The sequence below is a fragment of the Ailuropoda melanoleuca genome, chromosome 12 (genome assembly GCF_002007445.2).
Source record: "Ailuropoda melanoleuca isolate Jingjing chromosome 12, ASM200744v2, whole genome shotgun sequence".
In the NCBI taxonomy this organism is placed as follows: Eukaryota; Metazoa; Chordata; class Mammalia; order Carnivora; family Ursidae; genus Ailuropoda; species Ailuropoda melanoleuca.
The window spans coordinates 23,282,933-23,306,846 of NC_048229.1; the positions used below are offsets into that span (position 1 = coordinate 23,282,933).

The following is a 23,914-nucleotide window of genomic DNA, read 5'->3' on the forward strand; positions in this document are numbered from 1 at the left end:
AAAGGTTAGGGAGTCCCACGGTCAAATAGTTTGGGAAGCCCTAATTATGATGTTTTCTTTCTTGGAAACTGAGAAGCTATATGGGCATATCGGGACTCTGTGAAATTCTTCTCTAAATGTTGAAACTTTTGGGAAAGCCTTTTGGCTCAACACCAGTTTGGGAAAACTCCTTCTCTCAACATTAAAATCATGTGCCTTCTCGTGGAACCCTAACTTTTCACTACTGCTTCTAATCAGCTGGGACTAAAATTGGCTTACTGTTGGTTGCAAAGTAAAAGTTATAAGTCTCTGAGTGAACGTGAGTGTTCTTCTCGGATTTTAAGACAGCTCTTCCCGAGGCTCAGAAAGTCACACCGAGGTGCAAGCTATTAACTCTTCCAGACCCCTTTGGTCCCTGGAAGGGTAACGAACCTCTAACATGTGATATTTCCCAATGTTACTTCCTCCCATATTATAACATGTTATCTTCCTGGCTTTGTCAGATAGGCAGGGCGGAAAATCGCCAGCCCTATCTGCAGTTTGCTGAAAAGGAGGCCCACAGGGCTAGCGGACGATGAAGTAGGATGAGAATTGGAGCTCGTCTGGGTCCGCGATGGGATGGACGAAGTGACCTAAGAAAGAAGTTCTACTCACTTGGCTGTGCCCAACGATTACTGCCTTCTCCTCCAGATTCAGGGTCTGCAGGAGCTCCTCCACAGCCTGGGGAGAAGAGGAGAGATAAAGAGAGACAGAATGAGACAGCCCCCCATGGGAGGTCAGGCCTGCCGGCTGGCTAAGGCATCTGGAAAGAGAGGATGACTCCACGGGTCTGGGAGTCTATGCAACAGAGCCCCACCTCACCTAGGCAAGTGGAGAAGATAAGCATGTACAGAGCACCTACTGTGTGCCATCTACTCTGCTGGGATTCTCACAGACACCACCCCCTTGCATCACTATGGCAACAGGAGGTGGGACCTCAAACCACCACGCCCATTTACAGAGGGAAAGGAAAAAAACAAAAAACACAACCCAAAGATGCAAAAGTTAACGAAAGATGTGTCTGCTACGGAAACAGCATGGCAGTTCCTTTAAAAATTAAACATTGGATTACCGTAGGATCCAGCAATTCACCCTCTGGGTGTACACCCAAAAGAAGCGAAAGCGGGGACTTGAACAGATAGTGGTATGCCCACGTTCGTAGCAGGGTTATTCACAGCAGCTGAGACGTGGAAGCAACCCAGTCTCTAACCACGGATGAATGGAGGCACAAAACATGGGATATACACCCAGTAGGATATTGATCAGCTTTGAAAGGGAAGGAAATGGGGCGCCTGAGTGGCGCAGTCGGTCAAGCACGTGACTTGATTTCGGCTCAGGTCGTGAGATGGAGCCCCACATTTGGCTCTGCACTCAGTGGGGAGGATGCTTGTCCCTCTCCCTCTGCACCTCCCCTTATTTGCACTCTCTCTCTCAAATAAATAAATAAATAAGTCTTTAAAAAAAATAAAAGAGAAGGAAATTCTGACCCATGCTACAACACGGATGAATCCTGAGGACACGATGCTAAGTGAGATAAGCCAGTCACACAAAGATGAATACTTATATGAGATACCTAGACTAATCAAACTCAGGGAGACAGAGAGTAGAATGGTGGGTGCCAGGGGCTGAAAGGGGGAGGGGGAGTTCGTGTTTAATGGGGAAAGAGTTCCAGCTTTGCAAGATGAAGTGTTCTGCTGGAGACGGATGGTGGTGATGGTTGCACGGCAGTGCGAATATCCTTAAATGCCACTGAACTGCACACTTAAAAATAGTTAAAATGATAGGGGTGCCTGGGTGGCTAGGTCGGTTAAGCGTCTGCCTTCGGCTCAGGTCATAATCCTGGGGTCCTGGGATTGAGCCCCACATCGGGCTCCCTGCTCAGTGGGGAGCCTGCTTCTCCCTCTCCCACTGCCCTTCACTCACTCTCTCACACTCATGTACTCTCTCTCAAATAAATAAATAAAATCTTCTAAAAAATAAAGTGATCAATTTTATGTATATTTTGCGACAACTAAAAAACAACAACAACAACACGTGAAGGCATTTCTCCAAGGTTAGAAGTCACATGGCGGCAGATTAGAATCGAGGTCTATCTGACCACACTGCACCATCTATGATTCAACCGCCTTGCATGCCCAGAATGACTCCAGAGGCCCCAAGGTCCCTAGGAATTTCACCTGCTATGTCACTGAAGTTTGCTGTGACAGCCTCCCTGGCACTCTGTCCTTCCCCCATTGTACCTGCCAGAAACGACCTCACCTTCACAAATATTTTCTGAATAAATGGCGTGGCTGTTAGGCGTGTGTGCCTGACCCAGAGTATGGGCAGGGGGAGCCTGTGTTTGCTTCATTTCTTATTTCCTCTGCTCCACCTGGTACTGTTCTAGGCACACAGTAGGAGCTCAGTAAATACCATGATGGGGCAAACAAACAAACGAGTGATCCAACAGAGGTGGAAGCATGGGGGGCAGAAGGAGAAGGGCAGACCCATGCAAGAGACCTAAATTCACTCAAAGACATTTCCTAAACACAGCCTTGGCCAAATCACAGCCGTGTCATGGGATTTTCCTTTGTCATCAAGGTATCCGGGCTCTGAAACAGCTGCTGGCGATGTGTACCCTCAGAAAAATACAGGTCACACCTGCTTCCTTGGTGCCTGTGATTCCCCTCCCACTCCACCTCCACACCAACCCTCATGGACCTTCCATTTACTGAAAATCACAGTTTACTTTTGGAATAAACTGCCAGAAAAGTAACTGCCACACTCAAGAAACAAAAAGTATTTCAGGGCTGGTGTAATTTACTAGATAAGTTTCAGTTCCATGGGTCACCAGCATCACAGAAAATTTCCTAAGATACTTGAAAAACAAAAAAGCCTATTAAAAGTCTGGTCCAAGACTATCATCTAGGAGCAATTTTCATCCTCTGACCTCCTGGAAGAACATTCTATAATGCCCCTCCCTCAAATTCAGTGGTTTTACTTATTACATTTTAGCCAAAAATGTTCCCAGGGAGCTGTAGACAGCAGAATGCATAAAAACCAATATATCCAAAACACAACATCTTTTCTCTCTGCACAAGAGCAAAACAAAATAAAAATTGGCTGAAAAGAAGATGGATGGATGAAAAATAAATGAAACCTACAGCCAACGAAATTTTTCTAAGTCGACCTTGGTGTTAACACCCAGAATAGATGTTTGGGGGGGGGGGAAATCAGAATTTGGAGGAGGTAGACCCAGCTGGGCTGAGATCCTGCCTGGTTTTACCACTTATAACTGTATGACCTTGGACAAGCCCTTTACTCTGAGCTCCAGGCTCCTCTTCAGAAACATGAGGGAGAAATAATAGCATCTATTCTCGAAGATTCTGTGGTTACTCTTGCAGAAGACTCCATGCCACACCTGCCATATAGTAAGCACTCAATAGACATGAGGAGTTACTGCTACTAGTCCTTGAATGAGACCTACTGGTTCTGTCTTGGTCAAAACTTGGCACAGGTGCTATGGAACGTAAACCAAGCCTCCTTTTCTCAAGGACACCCCCAAACACCCCTACCCAAGGATTATTCCCCATCTCCCTCACTTTCTTAGAGCCCTGTAGATGTCTCTGTAGCCAAGATCAGGGCTAACAAAGACATTCTGTCCTGTTGATCTCATACTACAGGTAAGAAAGCTTATGTCCCAAAGAATGGAGTTAACGGTGTCTGCAGGCATTGAACTATGCTCCTTGCCCTCATTTTCCTCACCTGCAAAATGGTGCTAATGTGCCCTGCATAGACCATAAGGGTGTTGGCACAGTGAACTGAGAATCTGTGTAAAGGTCTTTGTAAGCAATGTCGTACTTGATTGCTCTTATCGTTATCATAACGAATATTGCTCTTAGATTGAACCATGTGAAATTGGCACTTGCTTAGGTCAATTACCAGTGACTGGATTGGTTTCTACACAATGTCAATCACTGTCCAGCAGCCAGTTGGTGGAAGACAGGGCAAGAATTCGGATTACTGTAACAGATTTCTTCCCTGTCCTGCATCTTTAAGGAATCAGCTATTCCACCCTAATTATCCAGATATTTGAGGTTTATCCCTCCCCACATGGAATGCTGAGTAAAATGTTGGCCATTTTGCTCCAAGGAAATGGTCTGTCCTTGTGCTTTTGAGTCTGAGCGTGGCTCTCGGTGCTTTCCACACAACTCATTTTACTTTCAAACCTTCACAACAGCTATTACTTGATGCCTGTTTTACAAAGAAAGGAAGGTCTCGTGTCATGAAACCGCGTGCTAGGAAATATGGTTGAAGGAGATGCAACCCCAGGGAATAAGATTCTTGAGCCTGTCCTCTGCCCTCTGATGCTGGGATCCTGTCCAGCTCCATTACTCATCGGCTGTGTGACCCTGAGCAAGCTACACCTCCTCTCTGATCCCCCATGTCCTAGTCTACAAGATGGTGTCATTACATCTACCCTCCAAAGATGGAGTGGAGCTTTAATGAGGTCACAAAGGTAGCATGTAGGAGTAAGACTTATAGAATGGTGGGGGAAGGAGCCTGAGAAATCCTTTGCTCTTTCCCAAAAAACAGTGATAAAAATGGATACAATTTTTGAAAGCAACAAGTTCGATAGTCTGGAAATTGAACAAGGGGATACAACAAATGGAGAAGCATTTGTTCAAAAAGAAAAAAACAGAACTATTGAATCTCAGGTAAGAAGAGCAGGAGATTGCAACAATCTTGGCCAGGGCTGTTCCAGTCACCCCCACCAAGCTCTGGCACTGTGGTAATCCTCCCAGGGAGAGGCAAGCCGTAAAAACCAGTGGCTTTGCTGCCACAGGGGGCTTAGACTGAGCGAGTACAGGAAAATCCCATGCCCGGGATCGTTGTCAGAAACAGTAGTGATCTTGGCAGCAAAGAAATAGAGAAGGTCAATAGCACAGGGAGCGTAAGATTGTTATCTGGATTGGGGCAAGCAATGGACATTGACTAGCCCGAAACCTGATGAAGGGACATAGGGAATGGACAGCCCTGTGGGCCTTGACAAGTCCCCACATGTTCCTGGTCCTCTGGAGGGCTGCACACAGGCCGAAGGGTACACGTAGGCCCAGGAGAGACTGAGAGAACTCCAAGCTATCTATACATCCCTATCTAAATGTAAGGCCACGTACACAGGCAGAAAATCTGTGAAAGGGCCAAAAGAGTCATATCCGTGGCACAGCGGTGAGTGTATGAACATTGGCTATAGTTCCCAACCCACACGTAGCTCCATCTGAATCAGGGAAAGGCTCGCTGATTCACGGTGTTTGATTACGACCTGTACTGCCTGCTGAGCTCTGCTGACAAAGGGACAGCCCCTGAGAATCCAGGATTTTTAATAAAAACAGGAATGAAAAACCTAAGCAGAGACATCAGTAACCTCATACCGTGGGGGAGACAGACTCCATAAATCTAGTCCACATACATTATTAAATGATTGGGAAAAGATCAGAATCTGGAGATGCTATTATGTATTATCTAAAACCCCCAGTTTCAGCTTAAAAAAAAATAATATAAGACGTACAAAGAAACTGGAAGGTGGTGACCCATACTCTGAAGGAAACAAACAAAAAAGCAGTCAGTAGAAACACTTTGTGGGCTTCGATGTGGGACTTAACACAGACGGCCAAGCAGCTGTCATCACGCATAGAGCGCTCGCTCTCATGCCTGGTGCATGCTACGTCTTGGTAAATCCTCATAACTGAGAGAGGTTCGGAGGTTATCAGGCTCTCCTGGGCTCTGTAAAGTGGTGACACACCCTTCACCTCCACCCTTCCGGGCTCAAATTATGAGTCCTTGAATCACCTGGGAGAAGGCCAGCTCATGCATCCACTTCCAGAGCCCCTTTGTGTCCTAGTATTTTGCAAAGAATGTTCTCTCCGGTGTTCAAAGAGGATGCACCCAATAAGCATGTGATCTGACAGCTCACATTAAGCTGAACATGCCAGACAGGCAATGAGAGACTCCAGGAATAATGGAGAGCCATGGAGGGGAATTCTTCCCCAACTCACTCCTCAGCGAGTAGTGTGGTGTGAAGAATCCATGTCTGTGGAATCAAATGCTCAGACAGGGAAATTTTTGGCTGTGGTGAGCACAGCGCCTCTTTCTGGAAACACACACTATGACCCAACAGCCACCATGGCCCCATGGCCACCATCTGTTGCATAGCTGCTAGGTGCCAGGCACTTTGCTTATGCCCTGTGAGTGTTGCCCATGTTCATACAGTTACCAGATATCAAGGGGTGTGTGAATGAATGGAGGGACGGCAGAAACGAGGATTTGAATACGTCTGTCTGATTCTAAACCACATGCTTTCAACCACTGAAGAACTGATCAAATCAACCCATAAAGGTGGGACTATGTCTCTGTTATTTAACTCCATATGCTCAGAACCATATATAGAATGCTGTATACACACACACACACACACACACACACACAAATTGGGTTGGTTAACACTGAATGCAGGGGCACCTGGGTCGCTCAGTTGGTTAAGCATCTGCCTTCGGCTCAGGTCATGATCCCGGAGTCCCAGGATCAAGCCCCACATTGGGCTCCCTGCTCAGTGGAGAGCCTGCCTCTCCCTCTGCCCCTCAGCCCACTTGTGCTCTCTCTCTCAAATAAACAAAACCTTTAAAAAAAAACACTGAATGGAAAATGTGTACAATTATTAAAACAGTAAACCCCAACTGGAGGAAGACAGTGATGTGAGTAAGAAAAGAATGGTGACTATGTTGCAGGGGCTAAGGCCATGGGAACCCCTGAAAAATGGTTCAGCACTGTTCAGTGGACAGCTCCCCCTCCTAACCTTGGGCTCCTAGGGACCCCTTCCCAGCAGAAAGGGGCTCAAACAAATTCAGAGGAAACTGGGGGTGTCCACAAGGGTCTGAGATGGAACAAGAGTGGCTGCCTTTGAGAAGATAGATTGACATCCCTTAATCATGTTCTTCAAATCAAGTCCGCAGGGACAGATTTTGTTGGCTAAAATCAATCAACACTTAGGTACTCTGAGGAGAAGAGGGAAGGCCCTAGGGTTTCCTCCCATCGACCGGGAAGACTTGGCAAGTCCTGCCTGAGCAGCAGAGAGATCGAAGAGACCAGAATCTGGGACACGGCCAAGGTGAGCTGACAGTATCCCTTGACTGACCTGCCTGATATTTCACCATTTGCGATCATTCTGGGTGGGCTTCAGTGCAGGGGAATGCATAACCTTAGCTAGACGGGATAACCCGGGGGAGAGGAATGGGACCCAAGGTGATCAGAGCGGGGGACAAGGTCATTTTGGAGAACCGAGCACGTGCCTGGGTGTCTGGATGGGACAGGGGAAGCCTGAACAGCTGGAGATCAGGGTGAAGATACTGCTCCCTAGACAGGACTGTGGAAGGGCAGAGTGGACAGGACTTCCTCATGATTTTGCTTAAACCAGTTCAAATAATGAAGGTCAGGTTTCTAGGCCATGCCCCTGCCAATGACTTCTCAGTTGATCATCACTGACCACCTGGTAAAGCCCAGACTCTCTTGTCCTGCCAACAAGGGCCCGTGGTCTGGCCCCTGACAACACCTTCAGCTCCTGTTCTCAACATATGGCATCCTTTGTGCTCTAGCTACACTAAACTAGCCAAGCAACCTCGCCACTGGACCTTTGCACATGCTACACACTGTATGGGTTGCCCTTCATTCTTTCTCTTACCTAATTCCTCCAAATTGTCCCATAGGGCTCAACTCGATCATCACCTTCTCTGAGGAGTCTTCTTGAATGCCCCACCCTCACCCCGACTGCAAACATCAAACATTTAGGGGTGTTCCCTGGGGGGTCCCAAAGCCATCCCTCCTCATGGAAATAGCCTGTCTTAGTCTTTCCCTCACCCAGTGAGACTGTGTTCTGTCCATCCCTGTATCTCGGACACCCAGCCCAGGGCCTGGTGCAAAGCAGACACTTGGTGAAAGCTGAATGGAATCAAGGATAATGATTTTAAATTAACATATCATGGATGGCGCAGTCCGTACAGAAATTCACCAGACACCCTGCCTATCCTCAAAGGGCTCCCATTCAAAAGTCTTATGTGAACATGAAAAGAGGCTCAACATCACAGATCATCGAGGAAATGTAAATCAAAACCCCAGTGGGGTGCCACTTCACACCCCTTGGGATGGCTCCCATCAAAACAAAAACAAAAACAACAGAAAACAACCAGTGTTGGCAAGGACGTGGAGAAATTGGAACCCATGTGCACTCTTGGTGGGAATATAAAATGGTGCAGCCGCTGTGGAAAACAGTGTGGCATGTTCTCAAAAAATTAAACACGGATTACCATACGATCCAGCAATCCCCTGTCTGGGTAGATACCCCAAAAGAAATGGAAGCAGGGTCTCAAAGAGCTATATATACACCCAGGTTCATAGCAGCATTTTTCACAATAGCCAAAAGGCAGAAGAAACTCAAGCGTCCTTGGGCAGATGCATAAGCAAAATGCTGTGTATATACACGCAATGGAACACTACTCATCCTTAAAGGGAAGGAAGTCTGACACATGCTAAGATACGGATGAATCTTGAGGAATCCTGGTAAGTGCAATCAGCCACACGCAAAAGGACAGGTACTGTGTGATTCTACTTATTATATGAGGTAAAGCCATGAACTCCATAGAGACAGAAAGCAGAATGGCGGCTGCCAGAGGCTGGGGGAGAGGGGAGAACGGGGAGTCAGTGTTTAACGGGGGCAGAGTTTCGGCTTTAGGAGATGACACAGGTGCTGGAGACGGACGGTGGCGATGGTTGCACAACATGATGAATGAGTTCCATGCCGCTGAACTGTACTCTTAAAAATGACTGAGATCATAAATTTTATGCCACGTGTATTGGACTACAGTAGTCAAAACAAAACAAAACAAAACAAAAAACCCCCCACAAAACTCTGCATGCAGAATCTGAGAGCCCGAATTCAAATCCCAGCTTCCCCAGGACCTAGCTGGGCGGTGATGGCCTCAGTCGCCTCTGCTATAAAATAGGGATAATTCCCAGAGTGGGAAGACTTTATCTTTTGAGGTCTATTTTAGGTAGCGTCTGAAATTCGTTCACAACGTGCTTATTTTGCCATGAGAGTTTGCGCGTATGTGGTACAAGGAATATGCTATTTTTGTTCGAGGAACACAAAGTATCCAGCAGGTGCCCACCAAATGAGTGTACATTATTGGGAAAGAGTCCTGGTGGGGTACCCCGTATTAGGCACATGGGACCTCATCAAGGCCCCTTTCACACCCTGACAATGAATTCTCTCTGCTGCCATCTAGTGTCTGAGGGTGATATTGACCTTTTCCAGCTGTCAAACTTGTCTTCCTGAATCCTGAGGTCTTAACTGCTTTGCACACAGAGGCTGACAGTTTGCCCACCCAAGCACGTGTTCATGTGTAATTCATGGGGTATCATGTTGCCTGGCAAATGAATATTTATCAGCTTTTTCATAAGAGCAGGGTGGTGTTTCCTTTTGTTGCTACCAAAATTCTATGCTGTAGCAAATGAAATTTGTGAGCAAATAAAAAGAGAATGAGAAGAAGTGAAAACTCCCAGCCAAGCCCATTCCACTTGTAATTTTCCATTTTCCGAGGCCCTCCAGCATGTGTATGGAGGTGGTTTCGGTTTGGCTACAACCGAGGACTGCTGAATCGTCCAGAATAGAATCTTACCATATGCTTTACCTATTGCCCCCGCAGAAAACTCCCCCACACCCCACTTCGGTGCTGCTTTTGACTGCAGAAGAGCCCAAGACCTTTTCCATGGCTCCATTCCAGATGCTTGGAACACAGATCAAGTTTGGGGTGACCAAGGACAAGGAACCCCACATGAAGATTGGTACAGACTGGCTGGTGGCATCAAGCCAGGCGTTTCAGGACTTCCAGGCTGCCACCTAGGGAGGGGACTTCCCTGCACCACACCGGTCGGGTCTGATGTCCCCTCGCCAGGGTGAATTAGGAGGGCTACGTAGAAGGTGCTGCCTTGTCTGCAGGAGGGGACCTGTGTCCTGGTCCCTACCGCAGTGAAAAGCCATAAAGGACCTAAGAATTGTGACGCTGTTTACTCTTCTTGCCTCGTGACTCACCGATTGAGGATTCCAGTGCTGATGATCTCAGACACACTTGGGCACACTCCTCCGGAGGCGGAGTCTCAACGTGGTTGTGAACATGGCGTCTGTGTGGCTTGGTTGCCATCACTCTGGCCTTGCAACACGAAGCTGATGCCAGTACTGACAGAGTAGTCCACATACACTGAGCTCTTACCACGTAACAGGCCCCGTGTCGAGCCCATGAACTCCACCACCGCATGTAATCCTCAAAACACCCTCTGGAGGGAGGCATTATTGTCATGCCCACTTTACAGAGGAGAAGACTGAGGCAGCAAGATGCCATAACTTGCTTATATTCATGCACCTCCAGTCAGGAACCAACCGCAGCTCTGTCTGACTCTGGAGCCCCGCTTTCTCAGCTGCCCTCCCTGGAAGCAACAAACTCGAGTTCACGGACAAAACCCAAATGCTTGGCTGTGTGGCCTCAGGAGAGGCGATTCATCTCCCTGAGCTTCCATTTTCTCATCTGGAAGAGGGAAGCAATAGCTCTCGGTTTGCGGGGCTGTTGGGAGGATTCAGGGTTTTGCAAATTCTAAAGGGCTCTGTGATCATCAATAGACCAGTGTCCGTTCTCAGCAGAAATACCTATCAATGGTTTGACACCAGTATAAGACAAGGTTCCAGCCCTAGGAGTTTATGGTGGAGTTGGAGAAAGGAGACACATGGGGGCAGAAATACAAAGTTAGGCATTTGTATTCATTCATTCGTCCATTCATTCATTCATTCAATGGACAATTTATTGAGCCCTTTTGCTGTAAGCCAGAAAACCAACGCATAAGCAATGTACATCATTTCAGAGGAGGGAAGTGCACACACATTAGAACAGGATGATGGGAGGAGCTCTGAGCCAGCATCTGAATAGCAAGATGACACCAGCCACACAAAAATTAGGAAGGAGCGCTCTAGGCAGAGGGAACAGCTATGCAAAGGCCCTGAGGCAGCATTCATGGTGATTCTCTCAGATAGGGGCTCCGGGGTGAAATACTTCCCAAACACTGGGGACTCTGAAGCTCTCTTTTCACAGACTACCCCAGGGTGCTGGTGCTGAATGGAACTCCTTTTGGAAGTGGTGGCTTTTCATCTGGCTAGGGGCCCTTCAAGGGGGCACATGCTCTTCTCATGGCCCTAATATTTTCTCCCACACTCCCTCATGCAGGGTTTGGGGAGGTCATTCCTAAGTGACAGTTCAGGGGGTGCAGTCTGGAGCAGGAGTACTGAGACAAACCTCATACCACCCTCACCTTTGCCCCCAAGGCCCGGGTCTCCCATCCCCACTGGTCCAGATGCCCTCCGGGGCAATCCTCTCTGGAACAGAAGCACACAGGGCCTCCACCCCCTCTTGTCCCACATACCTTCCTCTCGTCTACTCCCTCGGAGGCCAACATGAGCTTCTTCATGAGGAGAGGGTCCAGCACCTGGAATCGCCGGCGGAACTGAGCGAGGCCCAAGTGGTCGGCGTAGCCTGGGGGGAGGAGAGGCAGGGGCGGGGCCAGAACAAACAGAAGAACAAGGAGTCCAAGTGAGAAGACTAGCCCAGGGCCTGGACTCGCAGGCAGCCCCTGCCCTGCTGCAAGCCTGGCAGCGAACTTGCTGGGTGGACTCACATCTTGGGGCCTCAGTTTCCCCACTTGTCAACTTAAGAGATTGGGTTTGATCAGCATTTCCCAAATGTGTTCCTGAGAACGCAAACCCTATAAAATGCTCCACTTAACATTTGAAAAAGCAGCACTCTCATCTGCCCTCTGGCGGGTCACACCAAGTGCCAACATCGATGCCGAAAGTCTCCTCGGACCATTGCAGGGAAGATGCCTCATGGGCTTTGCTTAAAACGTGTTTGACCGTGGGAAAAGTTTTTTTGGTCCAACATTCATGACCATCCACAGGCTATATGTGGGAAAAGCTGCATTGGATATTTTCAAAGGGTTTTTAAAAATCTAGCATGTAGGATGGACAGAGGCATACACTTCTGTGTGAAAAGTAGGCAGAAGCATCTGGAACGCTCCCAAGAGAAGGTGACATTAGAGCCGGCCTCTGAAAGAGCTGTTAGAGTTTGCCACAGGATTGGATGTGGAAGGGATGTCGCGGCAGAGGGGGCCAGAGAGGGGAAACCCAAGGCTTAGTCACAGCGGAAACCAGCACTGACCGAGCGCTTCTGTGCACAAGACACTAGGTTTACAACTTCCTTGTGTTTTAGACACTCAGGGGCCTCCATCATTGGACCCATTTTATAGATGTGGACATTGACGCCCAGAGAGTCCAAGTCACCTAGGCCAAAGCGGCATGGATCGTAACTCCCCCAGCTGGGATTCAGTCCCGGACAGTACCTGTAATTAACCAGTGGAGAGTAGCCAACAATGAGGTCAGAGACAAGCAGGGACCAGATCCCAAAGGAACTCGAAGTCAAATTCCAGACCTCAAGGTTTGGACTTGGTCCTGGACGCAAGGGGCATGGCAGACCTTCAGTCGGCTCAAAAAGACCCCTCCACTGGCTGGATGGGAGAAGGTGTGGAAGGTCTGATAAAGTCTGACCCCACCGTGAGACTCTGCAAGAAGCCAAACGCACGAGCCACGAGGCAGAGTGATGGTGGTGGGTTCCTGGGCTGAATCCAGGAAGCTTTCCTGGGGGAGGAAGTCTTAGGCCAGGTTCACAGGACACTGACCACACAGAGACGGGGGCTGGGAGGTTACACGCATGCCCTTTCAGGTCGGACTGGTCTGGGCTCCCATCCCATTTCTGCCCTTCTTGGCCCTCTGAGCCATCATGAACGACCCCATTTCTTTGAGATTCAAGTTCTTCACTTGTCAGGTGAAAATAACAGGATCTGGTCATGGGGTCACCATAAGGGCTGATGTGCATAAGGACTGATGTGTGTACGATGTGATGATTGATGTATATAACATGTTAACACGCATTGAGCTTTTCTCACATCCGGGCAACTCTTAGTCTCTTACTAATTCATCCAATGGGTCATCAGCTCCCTGAGACCTGAGCTGTTAGGGCAGAAGAAAGAGAGGCGTGATCGAGGGACTTGCAGGGTGTTGGTCACAGCCAAGCCCAGGCCGCCCGGCTCCAGGGTCTGAGCCACGCCCACCAGGCTGCGCAACGTGTAATGTTTCCCGCGCATTTGCTATACGCCAGGCGCTGTGCCAAGCGCTCGGTAAGAATGACGTCAGTCAGTTCATGTCTTGCCCCAGTGCCAGCACAGCATACACCCTCAATACCATGTGTGCACAAGTGTGTGTTATGCGTGAGTGTGGGTATACGCACAGACGCCTGAGATGTGCACAAAGTCAAAATCGTATTTGGATAGGTGTGTGTATCTATGTGCGCACATACGTATTTCTTGTATGGTGTGAGAGGGACAGGAGCCACTTGGCGCAGGAAAAAAGTGAGGAACTGACCAGGCCTGGGAGGCAGAAAGTGGAGCGTTCTATCATGACACATCCAATCTTTACTTGGTTGGAAAACTTCATCCTGCCCCAGGCCGACTGCACGGGGCACGCAGAGGGCTGACACTGCGGTGAGGACCCGAGGCCGAGGATGGGGACAGCTGACCCAGGCATGCCCACAGGGGTTCTAACCGGTAGTCCAGGTATCTGCAAAGGCCCAGAGCCTCTCACCGGCCAGCCGGCAGGTCAGAATCGATCGGCCACCACTGTGACCACTCTGCTCTTCCCCTGTGACATTATCTGTCACCCCTCGCCTGTGGTTGTGCAGGCAGGAGGAAAAATCAATGAGACGCTCAGAGAAGTGAGGGTCTCTTCTTTGCTTCCAGCTGCTTCCAGCTTCTCTGTCGAATATCTGGTGCTCTGGGGGCTGGCTATTAATGCGGTGGGAGGAGACAGGGCCACGGCCACAAGCCGGGTGTCGGTGACCACAGAGAAGTTCAATGAACAGGTGCCCGCCTCGCCAGCCTCCCTGCAGCCCCCGCCACCCCATCCTCTGCGGAGACAATGACCGTGCCTGAGCTATTGCTAATGTCAGGGAGGGGAATCCGCGCGGTGGCCTCTGGGGTCTGAGAGGCAGAAAAGAACCAGAAGGATTCAGAGCGAACTCAGTTCCTGAGATGAGCTATATGGAAATCTCGGGCACATGCTTGCTTTCTAAAATATAGACCTAAAGACTTCATTCCTCCGATTCAACTCCCGTCTTCCCCCGGCCTCCCCCATATCGCCTCAGCTCGACCCGCTGAAAGCCAAACTTCCAAAGGCAGATTGCCCACCTCATCAGCCACAACTGCCCTGTGCATCTTGAACCTCAGTCCCCGGAAATCCAGGCTCTTCCCTGCCTCCGGGCCTTTGCATATGCTGATCTGTCTGCTTCGCATTCCAACTCCCAGAGGCAAGCTGTTTACTTTGTCTCATGACCCACTTAAGAGGTTTGCCCGTCTCCCCAGGGAGAGCACGGAGCTCCCTCCTCGATGCATCTGATCCTTCCTGCATCCCTGAGTGACGCCACATGCCCCCGTCACGTGTTCCCTCCTGAGCTCCCAAACCAGGCTGGGCATCTTGAAGACCAGGGTATTGCTCACCGTGGGAATCCCACTCTCCACCCCAAGGTAGAAGCTCCCTGGACATCTGCTGTTGAAAGGGAGGGAGCCAGACCCAGCCCTAGCTTTCCAGGAGCACACATGTCATTCAGGAGATAAGACGGGCTTTGGCTCTGCCCTGCTCCAACCGCTGCGTGACCTTGAGCATGTCCTTCCACCTCTTGGAGTTTCCGTTTTCCCATCTGTAATCCTAGCTCCCCTTTCGTGAGCCTTATTATTTCACAGAATAAACGGGGTGCTGCGTGGAAAGCTTAGGCACGTGGCTGGTGCTCCTGTCACTTGGGTGCTACCGGCCGGCGGGCAGGTCGAGGACTCTGACGCAAGGTGCTCGCTCCCTGGCTGTCCCTTACCTGTCCTGTGTAGACGCAGTGCCTCCAGGATGTGGGACCCTGCAAGCTGCACCCTCAGTGCCGGGATGTCCAAGGGCAGAGGCCCGCCTGTCCCCGGCTTATTTCCGCCAGGCTGCGGTGGGATCAGAGACCCCTGCCCGCCCCTGCTCTCCACCGCAGGGCCCAGCACAAGGCAGTGGATGAAGTGTAACTGAGACCGTCTGATCACGCTGGTCAACGCATCCTAGGACCAAGAGGAGACGGGGTCAAGGTCTGCTGCCCTGGGGTGGGATGGACAGGGACGATCCCCGAACGTACACTCAGTCTAGCCTGGGCCTCGTTGAGGGTCCCCACGTCCTATACCAAGGACCACCTATCTATGACCTGATTCACAATCAAGAGCAAAAGGGGGACTTTATAACAGCCCTTGTGACCGAAGGGGAGACTGAGGACTAGCCAGAGGGCCCCTGGTCATAGGAGGCAGGCTAGAACCCAGGGCCCAAGCCTATAGGCTTTTCCCATATAATACGCTTTGAGATTTTTTTCAAAACTTGCCCTTCCCATGCCCCACCTTCTGGCCTCTGCCTGACATGACCACTGACCAATCCCAGCGTTCTCATTTGTTATTGGATTGATGTGTCTCAGAGACCTACTTCCAGCCAGTGCCAGATCCTGCTGCCCTCCCCCCGGGAGAGCCTCGTGCTGAAAATGAGGCATTTGGGACTGAGGAAGGCAGGCGGGGCTGGTTTGGCTGTGATATTTGTCACCCTGCTCAAGAAGGTATTGAAGGATCCCGGGAACTCCCCAAAGCTGCTTCAGGCAACACGGAGGAGGCCAGGCTTTGGCCTCGGACTTGGATAGATCAGGGACGCGATGGTGGACGTTTCTTTGCTGCTCTGAGCCTCAGCTCCCTTCTCTGTGGAGCGCAGGGCAAGACCTGCCCCTCCAGGCTTGGGGAGGAGGGGAGAGAGATGCGGGCTGATAACTCATCCTGGAGGAGGGCAGGGAACGGGGCTCCCCCTCACCATCTGTAGCTTGATCTGGGAGCACGGGGCTTTCCTCTTCACGGCGGCAAAGCTGCTGGCAAACGCCCTCCTCACCGCGCAGCTCCTTTGCAGGGCCTGCTGGGAAGTGCCCTCCAGGCCAGCCACAGCCCGGCACACAGGGGGCAGCTTGGCCCGGGGCTGGAACAGGCTCCTCAGCTCCTCCCTGGCAGGTAGGAGGAGAAAGAGAGAGGGACTTTAGGGGCTCACGGGGAAGGTGCCCACCTTGCTTCTTGCGATCCTGAGCCCTCCCCTTGAATCACACCTCCTAGCTGCCACACTTTAATCCGCAGTCCCTTCTGTCCGACAAGACTTTGCTTCCTGGCAAACACCGGCTTCTTTCTCCAGGCCTCTCCCTCCCCTGATTTTCGAACAGCAAGAACAGTGAAAAGACCTACTGGATATTGTCATCACTGATGGACCTGCAGGAATCCCATGGAGCCTGCACTTTCTTGGGGAGCAAAGTCACCGTGGTTCTCCCTAGAACAGGCCCGGCACATAGTAGGTCCCTAGGTCTGGCACATAGTAGGTGCTCATATTATACAGTTCATGCGAGAATGAACAACTCTGAAGAGGCAGTTTCTGGCCCTACAAGATAGCATCAGTGAAATGCCCGGCCTGATGCCCAGGCAGGCAGGGCCTTCCCTCGGCACCCCTGTAGTGCACAGCTGTAGGGCCAGGGCTCCGTAAGTATCTGCTCCCATAAATCTGAGCTGCCTTGCCTTCTTGTTTGGGCCAATAAGGACGAAGAAGGACGGGAAGACCCTGCGGTGCCCTTGGATGGAGCTGGGACCCAGAGAAGGTCTTGTGCCTCCTAGGTCCCATCGGCCCCCTCCCCCTCCAGTGAAACCTGCAGGCAATTTCCATCACTCTCTGCAATCCAGGCCGCACTGCAGCCCCAGCCTTGCAGCCACACTCTCAACCTCCCTCTGTGCCTCACCAGACTATCCACACTATTAAGGATCATGTCCAAACCATCCAAAGGTATTGAAAATGGTTAAATGCCTGGCAGAGCACAAAGATTCACAACGGCTTGATGACACTGGTATAGAAATAAAAAGCTGGGGCGGATCTCGGGGAGCCCCCCAGGGAGCAGGAGCTCTGAGAGGAGAGGTCAGGGCCCTGGGGGAGGTGGGCACCACCACCCTTCTACAAGAGGAAGAGGCTATGCTCATAGCCTTGACCCCCATGTGTGGACTGCCCCAGCTCTGGGTGGGTAGATCTGACTCGCGGATTTCAGTGGGAGGTATGCCCTTGGGCAGGTCACGTCTGCTTTGGGTCTCAGCTGGATACATACAGAACGTAAAGGTTGGACCAGAGCAGTGAAACCTGCTTGTGCATAGGTGCCTCCAGGGAAGCCTATGGGCAAAGCAAGTCCCCAGAGAGATCAGAGCGGGGGGCGGGGGGCCACCCAGAAATTGCAATGTTAGACCAGCAGTGAATCTGGTGGCGAATCTGGCACTCCTGGGGGTGAAACTATCCTTTTAAAACAGCACTGTTTGCTCTCAAAAATCACCAACGCTTGGCTCTCAAGCAAGCAAGACATCCTAATGGAATTTACCCGCAAACCTGCCGTGTTCTTTAACTCCCACGGACCACAACCTTACACACACTGTCCCTTCTTCCCCGAGTGTCCCTCGCTCGCCAGGCAGGCGGGTCAACAAGCCTTGGCCTCCCCGCTTTCCTGCCTCTCCACCTCTCACCCAGGGGTCTGGAGCCACAGGCCATCAGAGCCAGAGAATGCATGAGGCCACAGATGGGTGTTGAGGGCCTGCTATGAACCGGGCTCCATCATAAGCCCTCAGCTACGTTATGCCACCAAAGCCTCACAGCAAACACGTAAGCCTGGCCCCTTCATTCCCACTTCTCCGAATGTGAAACTGAGGCCCACGTCACGCAGCTTAAAAGTGGTAAAAGCAGAAGTTGAACATTTTTCTGACTCCAAAGCTGTGCAGTGTTCACCCGATCTTGCAGTCTGGTCCAACACACACTTACTTAATGGTGATGGAAGCCGGACAAGCAAACCAACCCAAGGGAGAGGAAGTGACTGCCCACAGTCACCCAGGTGAGGTGGGGCAGGGCTGGGACTTGACTCAGGTCCCCTGTCTCTCCATGCTGTCTGTCCTCTGTGCCCCCTGGACCTTCCTTCAGCCCCACCCCCCGGCCTGATCTCCATTCAGGAGCTGTGTGCCCTTGAACCCTCCTGGATAAGGGCTTTCCTATCAACTGGGACCATCATGTGCTGAGAACTCCTGCAAGGACCACGTACGTAGACCCAAAGGGATCCCGGTCCTGCCACTCTTTTGCTGTGTGATCAAAGGAGGGCCACTTCACCAACTGGGGCGTCTGTTTTCTCATCTGTGAAATGGGGCTAAGGAAGCAGTGTTGTTGTAAGGATTAACAAGATACTCACCGAGCGTTTATCGTGACGTCGGGCACACTGCCGTAGGTGGTTAAGTATCTCCTCCCCCTTCCCGTGCCCCCCAGCCCCTCCCTGGTGCTCTCGGCTTCTCTCCGGTGTCCTAGCTCTGCCCCTGCAGGGTTCCAGCAGCGAAGCTGGGAGTATCAGCATGCCTGCTGGCATGCATGTGCCCGCAGCCACAGAAGCATTTTCCAGTAACTGTGGCCCGCAAACCGCACTGGCTGCCAGCACTTTCTCAGCAGAGCCGTCAGGGAAGGCAATGTGCTTTTTTTTTAACACCACAAAACGTTATCGCTTCCGTTTTATGACCCCCTAGTTCTAGGATGTCCATAAAATCGTTCCAGTCACATCATCTCCCAGATACTTAATGAAAGGCAAGCAGCCAACGTAAGAAGTCTTGGCTTTTTGGCGTTTGTGCTGCGCCGGCCCCAGGGACTCATCGGATCTGAGGCATGGGGCTGCTGGACGGACCCTCCGTCACGGAGTGATTAGGACGGCGGGGCCCCGGTGGGGAGGCTGGTCCCTATCCTTGGCCAGGCTCACCTTTTTGACTGCTGTAGCACCTGGGGGGCATCCAGAGCCGAGAGGTTAGGCTTGGCTCTGTGGAGCCAGCCCGTGAGGTCATAGCGCACAGGGTCCTGTCCCAGCTGGTGGAAGATCTCGAACTGGAGGGGCTGCTCACAGGACCGAAGGGCAGAGGTCCCTGAAAGCGGACATAGCACATGAGTGTTGGGGCGCAGGGGTGGGGGGACACTCCGCAATCGTTTGGCATCACCAAAAACCCACTTTTCCCACGTCAGTATGTTTGCAGGTAGCTAAAGCTAACAGTTCTGGGCACCCACCTCCCTCCTCTGTACGCATGTCTGCACATTATTTCCTGCATCGAATCGATTGCTCCTTGCTTTCTTAAACACAGGGCTCCTGTTTTCCCCACATGCTATCAGTGCATACGACCTTTACGACTTTTTGCCATACCCACGTACCACCTGGGTTGTTACTGACTCAATATTGTCTTTAAATCGACCAACATTTATAAGCAGGTAAATCCATTTATACAGAAGTGTGGCCTGGCAGGTTGGGTGTGCATGCTGTATTTTCTGATACTCATGGAAATAAACACATCATCATTAAATATTTTGAAAATATTTCTGTGCCACTGAAAATCGTCTTGAATGGTACCAACCAAATAAACACATAGCACAGGGGCACCTGGATGGTTCTGTCAGTGAAGCATCTGCCTTCAGCTCAGGTCAGGATCTCAGGGTCCTGGGATCGAGTCCCACATCGGGCTCCCTGCTCAGTGCAGTCTGCTTCTCCCTCTGCCCCTCCCCCTGCTCATGTGCACTCTCTCTCTCTCAAATAAATTATTTTTTAAAAGTTAAATAAATAAGAAAGAAATGCACAGCACACTCTTGGGAGATGCTGACATGCACTCGGTTGCAAGGGACGGGGCAGGAGGAAGGAAGGGGCTTGGAGCTTTTGAGAGCAGGCCTGTGTTCAAATCCTAACATGACCACTTACTACTGTGTGGCAGGGGCCAAGCCTCTTCCATCTCTGACCCTCAGTCTCTTCCTCTGTAAAATGTGAATTATACGTACCTCCCGGGGTGACACAAGCTTAAAGGAGAAATTGTGCATAAAATACGTTAGCATAGTGCCCAGCCCTTGGTGTCACTCAGTAAACCCTAGCGGGTGTCACAGCCTTGTCTTGCCCTCAACCTTGTGCCAGGTCTGGAGCCACAGAGCGTTCATGTCTGTATTCCTAACACCAGCACGGTGCCTAGTACATGAATGGTGTCCCGAAAGTGCTTGTGGAAAGGAGGAAGGGAGGGAGGGAGGGAGGGAGGAGGGAAGGAAGGAAGGAAAGAAGGGAGGATGGAGGGAGTTGGGAAGGAGGAAGGGGGAGGGAGTTGGGAGGGAGGAATAGGAAGGGAGGGAGGGAGGGAGGGAGGGAGAAAGAAGGAAGGAAGGAAGGAAGGAAGGAAGGAAGGAAGGAAGGAAGGAAGGAAGGAAGGAATCCTGGTCATTAACTGTAGCACTCTACTTGCAGTGATGCTCTCGGGCTGAGTATGGCCCCAGCCTAATTACTCCCAGGAGCTGTAATATTGTTTCGGTTCTTGTCTGTCTTCTGAATTTCTGAGTTCCCATCTTCCTACTGTCAATGCACCAGCACGTTCAAGGGTCCTGAGTCCTTCCCTCAAATGCGAATTTGCCACGTCTCTGCTGCAGGGAGCGAGGAAACCAGAAAGCCGCGTTTCCTGGAACTCCGTACGCGGCAAACGCCGACTGGGAGTCTGCGGGCTTCCTATGTGTGAGGGACATGGGTCCTGCCATGTGTGTGGCTTCTTGGAGGTCCTTTGTGGTCAATACACAGGGCTGACCGAAGTTACCAGCAAGGGACACTTCTAGTGAAGTAAAGTATCCCTTCATCCAGTGCTTCCGTGAGGCCTTCGGAGCCCGCAGTCCCCGACCTCAAGGGGCCACCTTCCAACAAAAGCAAGGTGACAGAGCGGCCACCTGGCTCCTCCATCCACGCTGCCTGCACAATGTCTGCGGTATCTGTCTGCATGGCTGCCTCCCTGCACTGGATTGGAAGCGGCTTGAATGTAGTGACCATGCTCACGCATTATTACGTCTCGCAGCCAGCACAGAGCTGGGCTCTGAATGAGGACCCCAAGAGCATTGGGGGAGGGGGGACCAAAGGCAAGAGAGAAGAAAGGACGTCCACGTGGGCCAAGCCCCAGCCAGCCTCTGCCGGACACACGGCCGTGCACGAGGTCACTCAGTCCCACTCTAGTCTGTGAAGTGAGCATTGCTGGGCTGGGTTTCTAGAAGGTGACACTGAGGTTCGGAGATGAGCCCGCTTGGCCGAAGTGGCCTAGCACACAGGGACCGAGCCGGGATGAGGACCCGGGTCTGCCGGCCCCAAGCCTGTGTTCATCCCCCATGGCAGCCTGGTACATGGAGCCATCCCATTTCCCAGGAACAGCCCCGGGAGACCACTCCCAGGCTCCCAGGGGCTCTGCTCGGCCCTCTCATGCTCCCCTTTCTTCGGCAGGTGGTTTCAACCAGTTTTGTTCATCCAAGCATTTCAGGGGCTGCGTTTGCTCTCAGGAGCCCCATGGAAACAGCTCGAAGACAGACCCTGACCCAGGAGACCTCTCTCGTTGCTCTGCACCATCACCTCTCCCAGGAGCCTGACCCCCCAGACTGGGGTAGGGGCTCTGGGGCCCCTGAGCCCCTGACAACCACCCTCCACGTGTGCATTCCAAATGCCTCCCGCTGACAGTCCGCTGGGCCTGGGCCCCACGGGAGCTGCCTGCCGGCCCAGCAAAGACACTTAGTGGAGAGGGTAACAGCAAACACTGGGTGAGCCAGAAAGCCCCTTGTGTTCCGCCTGATTGGACATTCTCATTAACTCAGAGCTAACCAGGAAAGCCCGAGAGACAAAAGATCTTTTTTTTTTAACCAAAAAAATCTGAATTCATGGGTCTGTCTCTGTTGGGCCAGGACAAAGGATACACAGTCTCTCTCCTGGGAACAGGCAGCGTCAGAGCACCGTGCTCGGGGTGTCTGAGATCGGCAGGAGGGCCTCATGGGAGGAGAAGAGGGGGCCGCAGATCTCGCCCCATCCCCTCCTGCCCCAACCATGCCCTCCATGACGCCTCTCTTCCAGATCCTCCTCTGTGTGGTTTGCCTGAAAGTCAGGATCCAGAAAACATCCCGTTCGAGAAACCCATGTCATCTGATTCTGGAGCAGGGGTTTTCCCCGAATTTATCTATTCTGTGTCAAGGATGCATTGGAGTATTTTCCAGGCCAGCTCCACTGTGGGGTGGAGGGGAGGGGAGCAGCCAGGCCCCGCCCTCACGAGCGGACGTTCCGTGAGGACACACGCGTGACACCCAGCGTGAGGGCTGCAGGGGAGACGGGAAAAGCAGGGGAAGGAAGAACGGGGCAAGGGCAGGCAGAAGTCATTATTTTTCACGAGGTGGTCAGGCAGGCCCCTGAGACCCAAAGGAAGTGAGGGAGCCGGTCACGCACAAATACAGTGGAAGAGCTTTCCAGGCAGAGGGAACTGCCAGTGCGAGGGCCCAGAGGTGGGAGTGTGCTTGGCGACTTTGAGGAGCAGCCCAGAGAGCAGTGTGACTGGAAGAGTGACTGGAACAGAGAGAGGAAGGAGAGAGGAAAGGCAAATGGCAGACGTCCACGGAGGCCCGGCTGTGTCCCAGGCACAGAGGAGACAGCAGAGAACAAGACAGAGGCACGCCCAGAGACTTCCACGGTCATACGGGGCAGTCGGGGGACGGAGGAGAGGCAAGCGGATACCCAAACATTCCAGAGCCCGGAGAGGCCCCTGAAGGAAATAACCAGGGAGTCAGGGTGGGTCCACGGGGCTGCAGAGGGGACAGCTTCAGACAGGGGTCCAGAGGGTCTCTGAGCGCAAAGGTGAGGGAGGAGAACTTAGATGTGCTGTGCTCACATTAGCTCATCCGTCCTCACACGAGCGCCTTGAGGGGGGTGTTACCATCATGACCATTTTACAGACGGAGGAGGTGAATTTCCAGAAGTAACATGCCTTGCACTTAAGCAGTGGGGCTGGGATCCAGCCCAGATCTCTGGGGCCCAAACCCTAGGTGAGCTTTTCATAGCTGTCCCCTGGCTTCTCGTGGATGTGAGGGATACTCTTCCTCTACCCCCCAAAACCACTCCCATGCCCTGGGGTCATGCTCTGAATACAGGGGCCACGTTCAGAGCCCGGAGAAGGGTGGAAGGTCTGCGTGGCCTTTGCAGAGATGCCTCCCAGGCTCAGCACTGGCTGTTCTCAGGTGCCTCCAGGGCCGATAAGCCACCTGGCTTCTCCGAGGCCTCAGGGACCCCGCCGTGCGTGGGGCATACTAGAACCCACGATCCGGGACTCAGACTAAGGGCTCCACTAAGAGCCATTCTCTCTGCCCTTCCATCCCCGTTCACCAGCTGGCCAAGAGGCAAATGTATTTCAGAGAACAGAAGTGACCTTGGGAGAACAGAGGTGATTGTGGCCAGGAGCCAGTCAAGCACGAGGACCCTGCGGGGTGAGGGCAGTCTGGGGCTACATCATGGCCTGCCTGGGCCCCCCACCCTTCTGCCTTCATGGGCCCCTTCTTCCGTTAAAACACGAATGTGTGGAAATTTCTATTTCATGACGACGTTGGTATCCAGGCAAATGGTATTAATAATACATAAGTACACTGTATCAGTCTGCTACGGTTGCTGGGGGTACCATAGCTGGGGTGGGGGGCTTAAACAACAGAAATGTATTTTCTTAAAGTTCTGGAGGCTGCAAGTCCAAGGTCAAGGTGTGGGCAGGGTTGGTTTCCTGAGACGCCTCTCTCCTGGGCTTGGAGCTGGCTGTCTTCTCCCTGCCTTTT

General features: G+C 51.8%; 1 protein-coding gene across 1 annotated transcript in view; it reads right to left on the reverse strand.

The window, feature by feature from the left end:
* Positions 1 to 23,914, reverse strand: part of MYO18B (myosin XVIIIB) — a 246,829-nt gene that overhangs the window by 161,204 nt on the left and 61,711 nt on the right. The window contains exons 17-21 of the mRNA XM_034638624.1: positions 19,050 to 19,209; positions 16,067 to 16,250; positions 15,063 to 15,285; positions 11,515 to 11,624; positions 634 to 699 (exon numbers count right to left, since the gene is read on the reverse strand). Coding sequence (XP_034494515.1) covers positions 634 to 699; positions 11,515 to 11,624; positions 15,063 to 15,285; positions 16,067 to 16,250; positions 19,050 to 19,209 — 743 coding nt within the window. The remainder of the gene's footprint in view (positions 1 to 633; positions 700 to 11,514; positions 11,625 to 15,062; positions 15,286 to 16,066; positions 16,251 to 19,049; positions 19,210 to 23,914) is intronic.